The sequence below is a fragment of the Protomyctophum bolini genome (assembly GCF_963924005.1).
Source record: "Protomyctophum bolini genome assembly, chromosome: 1".
Classification (NCBI taxonomy): Eukaryota; Metazoa; Chordata; class Actinopteri; order Myctophiformes; family Myctophidae; genus Protomyctophum; species Protomyctophum bolini.
The window spans coordinates 10,816,755-10,828,572 of record NC_137862.1 but is presented as its reverse complement, the minus strand read 5'-3'; the positions used below and the strand labels follow the sequence as shown (position 1 = coordinate 10,828,572).

General features: G+C 40.8%; 1 protein-coding gene across 1 annotated transcript; it reads right to left on the bottom strand.

Annotated features, from left to right (window-relative positions):
* Nucleotides 1-4,229: 4,229 nt before the first annotated feature.
* On the bottom strand, nt 4,230-9,836 carry LOC308313332 (photoreceptor-specific nuclear receptor-like; the record flags this gene model as incomplete). Its single annotated transcript, XM_080760414.1, has 8 exons — nt 4,230-4,362; nt 6,120-6,225; nt 6,744-6,984; nt 7,435-7,613; nt 8,090-8,359; nt 8,655-8,758; nt 9,010-9,160; nt 9,740-9,836. The coding sequence occupies 8 exons, from the start codon at nt 9,834-9,836 to the stop codon at nt 4,230-4,232; spliced, it is 1,281 nt and encodes a 426-aa protein (XP_080616540.1).
* Between the last annotated feature and the right edge of the window lie 1,982 nt (nt 9,837-11,818).

Here is an 11,818-nt window from a genome sequence, read left to right as displayed (position 1 = left end):
GAAACCACAGAGATTTCTCAGCTTCTCAGGTACTGCACAGTTGTTGACAAGTACCATCAGGTACAACCCACTGTTGTGCTGGTGATGTAATGAGGCTGCATGGGTGAGAGTTTAGCCGTAACACCCAACACATTCCAATGAGCCTTGGAGTCTCACTACAGATTATACAGCAACTACAAATCAGGGAGGCACTTGAGAAGTTTGTAACGCCAGTACATGCACAGTGAAAGAATGAGAGAGTGCATGCACACCTCCAGCTATGACAAAAAGTTACAATCTATTTGTGTAAGGGTGTGGCAATTGAGCCAAATCAATTTGGTGGTGGTGCATGCAACATGTGCATCTCCTTGAAGAGCAATAACAATGTATGTGATCTGACATGCAGCATCTCCATCCCAAACATCTTCACCGTAAATTCTTAATGCTTTGGATTGTAGTATTTGCCTTTTCCAGTGTCTGTTCTATCTAAACACATTCTAAACGCTGTATGTTGCATTACTCTCAGTCTGCAACAGCTCTCAGTGGGATTTCTTGATGAGCTTATACTGTAGGCCTACTGTAGGTCAACATCATTCTAGCACTGCGAACGGGGTGTTAAATCGTATGCCTCCACATGCCCATTGCCCAAGAGGCTAATCTTATAATGCGATGGAAAGAAACAGTGAAAACCTCTTTTGCAAACAGGAACCACCTTTGTGTCAAAAGAGTTTGAATGAGAACGAGGGGGAAGGAGAATGTTGATTGCTTGACCTTTAGTTGATGCCATCCTGCTACTGTAGATATATACTGCAATTATATTGCATACGATGACAGTTAAAAGGTCTACAAACATCCATATTGTGGGCCTCATCAGACAAAGGAAATCATTTCAATTTGCTCTCATCATTTCAAATGAATATGTGCCCTTTAAAATATGTCTCTTCCCTTCCAGTGTGCAGCTCAGTATTCCTCAGGAGTTAAAAGTTTGCTAATCTGGGTCGGTGAGTTTTATTGCTCACATGATGGAGGCCTGAAAGCGCCCGGTGATCTGCTCAGTAGATCTTCTGACGTAGACTGAGCCTAGCTGTTTCCATTTAAAAATAGCAAGGCCTCTAACAAAGAAGAAAATCTGGTTGCTATTTATAGTATATATCACACGTGAATGATTGTACTTATTAGTTTCCATCAGAACAAAACATAGAGAAAATCAACTTTCCTCTTCTTTTTTGGCCAAACTGATGTTTAAGTGCTGCATTTATCTGGTGCTATATTCTATAAAGTAGAATTTGATGTCTTCTCAAGTGGTTTGGTAGGCAGAACAAAACTGTACTCTACTGAGTGACACCTTTACTTTTAAGGAGGTGTGCCATCACTCACGTTTGCACATTTCATTTGAAAGTCTTAAAGGGAAAAAGTAAACAGTGCCTGAATGTAAGATACAGTACTCTAGGGCTATATACAGTACTATAGTATATGGCATAGATATGGAACATCTTACTCTAGTAATTCAGCAAATTCACATTTAAAATGTCTCTCCAACCCTCAGGCATTGATTAACAAAGTTTAGGGAAATCATTACAAGAAATTAAATTAAATTTACCAAGCAATGTTTTATGAAATGAAGCAGCAGCTTCTCAAACCTATGAATGTGCAAACCAAGCAGTAATATATATATACTACCCTGTCCTAAAAGAAAGCCAAGCAACCAAGTCCATTGCAACAAGGAAACGGACCATTCATATTTTAACAAGATAAATGATTGCCTTTCCGAGAAAGTATTTCCCTTCCCTGCCCCTGATATTGGGCTGAGCTAAATGACTATACAATTACATCTTGATCTTGCTAAACGGGAGCCACTGCCTCAGCCCCTAAGACAAGTTCTCAAGAGTCCATTTACCTTTCAAAACATGTAATTAGACTGCTAACTTTGTTTGTCCTTAACTACATTTTCAAGAGTACATCTGACCATCCAAGCTACAAATGCACAGTACTCTGACAATGTGGAGTCATTGAAATTGAATTGTCTGATAAAAAATATCTTAGATAATTGTGTTAAGACATAAACAATTTATACTATTGGTGACTGTGTGGATACTGTAAGTGTCATGGCTTCAGAACAGCCAGAAGAGGGCAATGTTTCATTGAAGAACTGTCAACAAGCCACAGCCTTAATTGTGATATGCATTCTATTCAAGCACCTTTCAATTATGATTTGGATTAATTTGATGTAAAAATAAGCAAGTTAAGGACAGAACGGAAGTGTAAACGTGTAATTTTGATTGAAAGCAAAGTGTTAATTTATTTATTTCTGTTTATTCTCTTTCCAAAATATCAGTGTTTTGTAAATCCTATAAGAGGTGCTATCTATAGCGTATAAGAAAGTATGAATTGTGTTTAGTATCCTATGTGAATAGACAGTCACAGGTTGTTGTGTGGAGTACTGTGGCACCAATGCAATTGCGTGTTACAAGAAGCTAGTCTTCTAACACCTGAGGCAGTCTCAGGTCCATGGGCCCATCAACTCAGGATCGCTGCTGAGAGTTGAAATCAATGAAATTATGTAATTTTAATTACTATTGAATTATATTAAACATAACAATCAGAATTGGGCTGTATAACTTTTATTATTAAGTATAGACAGAAAAAAACAGGACAGGACATTTCAGAAAAAAGTTCTATAACAGTTTCTATAACAGACAGTTATAGAAAATGTATATACTGTACAAAAAGCCTAAATTAGATAAAGGCTAACCGGATTTAATAAAATAATATTAAACACTGAAAACGGGTATAAATTGAGATTGAAATCTACAATCTATGGTACAATCTAAAGCCTAAGGAATAGTTTTAGTTTTTCTTTCAATTAATGACATGCTCTTCCTTCATGCATGAGACTATTAACCCAGGAAGAACATGTCAGAAGGGCTATGACTCTTTTTGACACTGGACAATGGAAACATCTTTCAGCGTAGGTCCAGAACACGAGAAATCGAGAGAAACCTTTTGAATCGCAATTGCTTTTTTTTATTGCAAACAAAATATTTTTTTAATTCCAAAAATTGCAAACAATTCGATTTGCAAACAAAACTTTTAGATTAGCAAAAAAAAGTAATACATATAACACATTCATTTTACTTGCTATAAAAAACGTGAGTATAGCAGTGCAGCACGTTTTGCTCTCAAATTTGTTTATTTTATTGCAGTTTGAAAAGTTTTGCCCTAAAATCTATTCTGTTTGATTGCGTATTAAATACAAATGTTATTGCATATTTTATAGTATAAAGCCATCATGATAGCATAAATACCACACACACACACACACACACACACACACACACACACACACACACACACACACACACATCATTTGAATTATAAGAGATATATTTAGTAACACCAAACAAATACAATTGTACATGTTGCTCCAAAAAACACTGTACTAGACATTAAAAAAGTATTGTACTAGTAGGCTACTGTGACAGATGGAATGCACATTATTGTACGGACATATTAAAGTGACCTTATTAGACAAAACCGCACACTGAATCTCTCATATGTACATTAGACAGCTTTCAAATTAAATAATGTAGATCAGTGTTTCTCAACATGGGGTCTGGTCTGGAGGAATACCAGAACACTCGCCCCAAAACACGCTCGCCCCGGGGAAAATCCGGCGACCTCGGAACAGTCGCCACCAGGTAGGCCTATTCCTAAACGTAACCTCAATAAACAATGCCTAAACCTAACCATATTTATAAACGTAACCTCAGTAAAACTATGCCTAACCCTAACTTATTTCTTATCCTCAGTAAAACAAATACAAGAATACAAGAACCGCTGGGGACGAGTGGTCCGCGGAAAAGATCGAGGCTAGCATGTTTTGGGGCGTTCCAGGGGGTCCCCAGCTAAATGTTTGATGGTTAGGAACCAAATTAAGCCTTCTCTGAAACTCGTTGTGTACAAATGGAACCAAATGGAGCTGCAACACTCTCAGAATAAAATGAACACAGTATTGTACAGTGTAGATTGGGTTCCCACTTCCCAGAGATTGAAAAAAGAAGAAAACAGAGAGATATTTGTGAATGTTGCTCCAAAAAAACATTGTGATATACACTGTTGAATGTTGACAATCACTGGTCTGTTATGAGTCAGTTCTCTGTTGCCTGCATCCAGAACAAGGTCATAGATAGACCACAGGCCTCAAGTCATCAGATGGGCACCAGAGGGCTCCTTTGGGTCCGACTGGGGACTTAATTCTTGAACATGTCACACAGCAGTTTCTCCATGGGGGTGTTACCAATGGTCCTATGAAAGAACAGGAGCTCAATCCGCTCTGAGCCGACAAAACGCAGCGAGGGGAGGAGGAGTAGTAGTTTCCCAAACCTGCACAACAAAATAATTAATTAATTTATGAATGTCTTCATGTACATACTGTAGTTACCAAAACAAATCTTTACAAAATAGTGGGAAAAGAATATGACCGTAAAGTTGCATTCCAACAATACAATACAATACAAAATGCATTGTCCACTCCACAAGTAAAAGAAAAAAAGCTAATTTGACAAATAATGTTAATGTTTTTAATAATTTAGCTGCGCGACATGAGGCTAATTAACTAGAGCGACAGAGAGAGAGGTGTGTGTGTGTGTGTGTGTGTGTGTGTGTGTGTGTGTGTGTGTGTGTGTGTGTGTGTGTGTGTGTGTGTGTGTGTGTGTGTGTGTGTGTGTGTGTGTGTGTGTGTGTGTGTGTGTGTGTGTCAAGTTAACAAAGGTGCAGACGATCAGAAATCAGCAGAGAGTGATCGACGTTTGCGCTACTCTATGCCAAATTGAAGTGGACTCTGCCCCAGACTTTTTTTTCTCCCTGGGAATAAAAACGTTACAAAAGGCTAGTGTCACATAGGAGGGCTGTGGGCAGTTCAGAAACCCATTCACCAGTGATATCATCCTTAGGCAGATTTATTTTAATTAAACAAGATTAAAAAAAACATATTTCGATTTGTATTATCGTGAGAACAATGGCTTGCATTATCACATTGCAACTTTTCAGGAATAGAAAGCCTGCTGTTTCTATTAGCTTGTATTCCCCATCAATGATGTCACTGGTGAACGGGTTTCTGAACTGCTCACAGCCCTCCCATGAGACACAGACTGAGTAGGAAACAAATGTGACATTTTATCATGAACATTAGTGAGGACCTTTGGTCCTTTTCTGAAGATAGGTTGAAAAGTGGTGAAGTGGTCCTTTATGGATTATCAGACAGAGGCATTCTCATGACGTGCCATTACATTACCTGGTGGCTTGTGTGAGGTAGTGTGAGCATTATCTGGATGTTTCAGTGGCATAGTGAGCATTACCTGGCTGTGTTTCAGTGGCATACTAGGCATAGTGAGCATTACCTGGCTGTGTTTCAGTGGCATAGTGAGCATTACCCGGCTGTGTTTCAGTGGCATAGTGAGCATTACCCGGCTGTGTTTCAGTGGCATAGTGAGCATTACCTGGCTGTGTTTCAGTGGCATAGTGAGCATTACCCGGCTGTGTTTCAGTGGCATAGTGAGCATTACCCGGCTGTGTTTCAGTGGCATAGTGAGCATTACCTGGCTGTGTTTCAGTGGCATACTAGGCATAGTGAGCATTACCTGGCTGTGTTTCAGTGGCATAGTGAGCGTTACCTGGCTGTGTTTCAGTGGCATAGTGAGCATTACCCGGCTGTGTTTCAGTGGCATAGTGAGCATTACCTGGCTGTGTTTCAGTGGCATAGTGAGCATTACCTGGCTGTGTTTCAGTGGCATAGTCAACATTACCTGGCTGTGTTTCAGTGGCATAGTGAGCATTACCTGGCTGTGTTTCAGTGGCATAGTGAGCATTACCTGGCTGTGTTTCAGTGGCATAGTCAACATTACCTGGCTGTGTTTCAGTGGCATAGTGAGCATTACCTGGCTGTGTTTCAGTGGCATAGTGAGCATTACCTGGCTGTGTTTCAGTGGCATAGTCAACATTACCTGGCTGTGTTTCAGTGGCATAGTGAGCATTACCTGGCTGTGTTTCAGTGGCATAGTGAGCATAATCATTACCTGGCTGTGTTTCAGTGGCATAGTGAGCATTACCTGGCTGTGTTTCAGTGGCATAGTGAGCATTACCTGGCTGCTTGGGTGGGATAGTGTGAGCGGATGTGTTGTCCCAGCATCACCTGTGACTGGTCCTGGAGGTTCTCTACCTGCTCTGGATCCTTCAGTCCCCGAGTCTCTTTGGAAACAAAGACATTTTTACATTTTCATATCTTTTGCTTATGCTGTCATTAGGAGCAGCGTTCATCAAAACAAACAGTTACAATTACAGTTTAGGTATTTAGACACTCTTAGCAACTTACGAGTGCAAAATCAGAGTAAGTTGAGTGAGCAATTCAATGAACCATAGTCAACAAACAACAGGGTAAAATGTCACATTCGTAGACTGCAAAGAGAACATGTAGTGACTTAATTCGGAGCTTGTCTTTATCACAAGCAGCCAGCATTAAGAATAAGAGAAATGCATGGGGAGAGGGAATGGGATGCGCTGCAACAGATCTACAAGCTCACAATGTGTCAATGTAGATCGGTTATTTGAAGTATTTTAAAATGTTTTTCAAAATAATAAAAAAGGCAAAGAAGTTTAGGGATAAGGGGTAAAGCACCGGCGAAAATATAGGGCACATAAAAGCAGATTTCTACTCACTCCCTCAGAAAAACACACTAACCGCCCTTATGAAGTTAATTAAGTTATACCTGGTTTGAAGAGGACTATAGCCTTGAGGCAGGCAAACTCTGTGGGATCCACAGCGAGGGCCTTGAAGCGGCTGAAGGCTTCCTGGAGAAGCCTCAGGTCCAGGCCGGTATAGCTGGCCTTGCCCTGGATGACGGGGCACAGGTCGGGCAGGGAGAGAAGTGGGCAGCTGTCCAGGGGCAGAGACCACTGGATGGCACAGAGCAGGAACAGCTCACTCCACGCCTCCTCTAGGAGGATGACCTAGAACAAGATGGTACAAGTACCACAGTGTAGATTAGGTGTGCTGTGGTGTCAACAATGCATGTTCTGCAGCTCGGACAAAAGTTTTGAGCTTTGTACACCAAAAACACCTAAGACACAAAAGTGTTACATTTAGATTTGAGGTGTTTTGGTTATGTTACTTGGATCCAGTGTTACTTTGATTTGAGGTGTTTTGGTTATGTTACTTGGATCCAGTGTTACTTTGCATTGAGGTGTTTTGGTTATGTTACTTGGATCCAGTGTTACTTTGCATTGAGGTGTTTTGGTTATGTTACTTGGATCCAGTGTTACTTTGGTTATGTTACTTGGATCCAGTGTTACTTTGGTTATGTTACTTGGATCCAGTGTTACTTTGCATTGAGGTGTTTTGGTTATGTTACTTGGATCCAGTGTTACTTTGCATTGAGAAAGCAGGTTGGGTTTCAATACCTGATCCCTGAAGGGCAGGTTGGAAAACACTGGGAGGTTTTTGGCCCACTTGACGGACATGAAGAGCAGGCGTGCAGACGTTTCATAGATGTTCTCTGAGCTGGAGGGGTAGAGCGCCATGTGGTACTCTGACGACGCTCTCTCTGGCTCGTTACTGGTCACGTCAATGTTCTCGTCAACTGAAAGGGAGAATTTGTCAAATTTTGAGATTATACAATATTTGGATGTAACAGGCTATATATTATAATAAGGAATTATCTGTATGCGTGTCAAATACTGTATTATGTTATATCTGATTATATGCAAATCCCGACTCATTCTATCTCATCTACTGTGAGATTTTGGTATTAAGTATTTTCTTACTCATAACACCACAGCTTTCAACAGATTTAATCATCTCTACATAAATAATATTTGTACATAGAAAACCATTTATTTCTCATCTTCCTGTGTCCATATTATCTCATTGTAGTTTATTACATGGCTTATGTATTTTATCATAATATGCAATTGGATATACTAACCCAAACCTTTATTACTACTATGTACTATATAGCTTGACTATCATATGACCATATAATGATTGAAAGGGACTGAACATTTGATTTATAGAAACCCAACACCTCCACCCAACAAACCGGACCCGGGTCCTCACCGTCCTCTGGCTCCAGCTTGGCGCAGGTCTCGGCAGTCATGAGGCTGGCCATGAAGCGGTGGTTGTTCTGGGGGCTGCCGCAGCGCGTCGGCAGGACAGAGGAGCTTATGGAGGACGTGATGTGGGGCCACGTGATGACGCCAGTGGACGAGGCGGAGGAGGAGGAGGTAGGCTCTCGCGTGGTGGCCAGGTGCTCCTTCTCTGGGTCCAAGTCCAGGGAATCCAGTCGCACCTGTGCCGTGCTGCGGGGCTGTCGCTCGTTCTGTACGGCTGTGCACAGACAGAATGAGGAACAGAGAAGATGATGGTCGGGGAAGAGTGGATAAGAAGGGAGAAAGTTTTGAGATGTGGTAAACTGAGAACAGAGAGAGGAATGAAGGGATAATATTTGAAAATAAAAGAGGTTTGACGCAATCAAACTATTCACACCATATCTACCATAACCTTTCAGACTTTAACATTATATCAAGTGTGAACTTTGAACTTTGTTTCTTACATTACAATCATTGACACAAATTAATGTATTTTCTATTCATTTAACGATTTAAGTTCTCATACAACTAACCGTCCTTATTCATGCCCGCTTGTAAGCATTTCTTCAGCCGACATGCCTGGCACTGGTTACGATGGGCTTTATCGACTGAGCACATGCCCGTTCCAGCCTGGCACCTGTTGAACAAGAGGCGGGGTTTACAGTAAGTAGGCTGCTCTTGTTTGAGCAATTTTGTGAAAAATAATCCTTAATGGGCATATCAATTTCCACCAAGGTATAAATAACAATAATGAAAAAAGAAAGGGGGGTGTAATTAATTATACAATTGAATAATTATAACGTATGTAATGTAAAAACACCCAAATGCCACCTATAACCTGATGCCAAAAGCATGACATTTCAATGGAATAAATAAAAGAGTGTGGACCTGTAAATGAGCCTTCTCCTCACACTTCTCTTGAAGAAGCCACTGCAGCCGTTGCATGCATAGATCCCGTAATGTTTTCCACTGCTTGTGTCTCCACAGACTCTGCAGAGCAGAGCGGGGCTCAGGGCTTTGCCCGGGGCAGGACTCTTGGCTGGAAGTCAACACGGTACAGAGTTAGATGTATGTGGCATGTATTGTTTTGTACATGTGCCTGCCATCTGTGAGATCTGCACTGCAGACGTACATGTGGCTTGAAAGTCACACAAACAATGGAGTTGTCCTGACAAAGGTGAACGTGAATCACTACTCGTGAGTCAATTTAACAAGAGTATCCATTCACAGCTGCAAATCTAATTTGGTGGCACACTGGGTACTTTACCCAGCACTACATTGATCTTCAGGTACTCTTAGTGACTAGATATTACTAAACATTGCCAGTTTGGGGCGTATTCACAAAGAATTGTAAACCCCGGAATAGCTGTGTTTATTTATTGGCATCGAAATGTATTAGAGATAATACAATCAGAAAACCATTTCCTAATATATTATTAGTTTGTTTCAATAAATAACAGATGAAGAAAAGAACGTAATCTAAATATGGTTGCAAAGTTATAGCTTATGTTGGAGAAAAAAATATTACTGCAATAACACATTGATATATGTTGAATTGCTTGCTTGGCTGCATAGGCCCCTGTTCCTCCCACTAGCAGTGCATGCGTGTTGGTCTTACCGCCTCTGCTGTCATCCGTCCCGGGGCTCCCTGAGGACTCATGAGGGGAGGACGAGGACATTATAGGGATTTTAGACAGGTGATGATCCTCCATCATTTTGACAGTGGAATGTATTACAAATATATCTGATGTTTTGTTCTTTTCTACAAATGTTTTTAATCCCTTATTCGTCCAATATGATGTTTAAACGTTGGAGATCCCTCTGATGTACGTGTTCCTTCGGGCGTTCACCAATCACCACAGTTGAAGAAAAATAAAAAAATAAACACGAGTAATGTCAAGAAAAATGCCTCAGATGAAAACAGTTCCTGTATAGGCCCCCGGTGGTCTCCCTGTCAGACAGGGCAGATGGCAGATCAGGTCCTTCTGCTCGTGTACGGTACGGCCTCCCTCTCCAATTTACCTTTGGACCCTTCTTCTGATGGTTGCCTCTGTTCCTGCCTTTGGTGTACAGATACAGATGTAATGACGGCGGTTGGCTATAGGATGCACATCTAAGGCTTGTTAACACGTCCGTGTGGGCATTGTCCCGTCTCTCTTGGCAAGGTCCTGTCAGCGTGTGTCAGTGCGTTCTCTCCTCAGAGGCACGTTGTCAAAAAGAGCCCATGGGGGTGAGAGGATTAAGCCCCAAACGCTGTGTAAGCAGCAGGCTCATTTGTCCATCCTTTTAATCTTTACTGTTCATCTACTGGATCAATCAGTCACATTGCCAGGACGACGCCTGCCGACTGTTTTGGAGGCAAGTCTTCAAGCGCTCCAACAAACAATAACGCAATGAATTGCTGCCAACACACCAGCGCTGGTGCAGAAGAGTTGTACAGTAACTTTAGACCCATTTCCATGTGTCCTCTTCCTCTGCCCTCTCCTCTGTCTGTGAGGGGATCCATCAGTCAACACTCCTCTATGGTGTCTGCATTTGAAGGGACGATTACCTGGGGTGCACATTATTATGTTTACCAGTCTCTTCAATTTGTATTTCCCTCTGTTTTCCCTCCTTGCCTCCAAATTCCATCTCTGTTCCCTGCCATATATTTGATCTATGTGATTGCCTTCCATTCATAATGAAGTCCACTGTTTGTTTAGGAACTGCATATTAACTTTCATTTTACTTTTTTCTTTTACAAACGACAGCTCATCCGCTTCTCCCGAGCCAACAGGACGAAAGGTCGCTGAGAGATTAATAGAACTGTGAAGGGCCCATGTAGGCCGGTACTAATTTGCTCATTTATGAAGGTCTCCATGCATTATTGAGCAGCTAAAATGACCATACCGTGGGCCAATTGAGCACTATTTAAATAGATGTCAATTTTAAACCATGACCACAATCATATCACATAGACGCAAGGCCCACAGGTGCCAGGAGAGTGAAACTGGGAAATATTCATTTTATCTTCTGCGCAATAATACATTCTTTCTTTGTGAAAATGTTACACAATAATACATAAAGGTTAATAAAAAATATACCTAAAGAGAACAGGCTAACCTCCCTGACAGAGAGACGAGAACTCAGAACTGCATTGGCACCTGTTCTTGTATAAAGCCATGCATGTCTTAGGTTTATTTGTAAACCTATGTAATTCATATGTATACCTTTTGTTTGTCTTTTCCTGATCTTCTGATGTATTGTGATGTTTTGTTTTCCTATATATTGTATTACTCGACAACACTGAAAATGAGTTTAATTTCGAGAATAAATAAAACTTGAATGAATGAATCTGTGTCTGTCTGTCTGTCTGTCTCTCAGTATGCCCAAATATGGGGTACTGCATTACAATAATAAAGAGAATATTTCTGTTGAAGTTCCGTGAATGTCCTCATTCATGCATAAACGTGGACCAGAGTTCACTGAAAAGCTCATATGGTATATGACCAGACCACCACTTTCACACAATGATTTCATCATTTGTTTCTTTACACAGTTGAGTGGCCACAGTGAATGATCTTAATCTGAAGACAATGGGGTTTAGCTTCTACTACTTTTTTTTTGTTTTCTTATAATTGGCGATGTCAGACATCTGATCTGTATAGAGCCTATACAGTAAATAACTGTAGTGACAACAATTTTTCCACTCTATTAT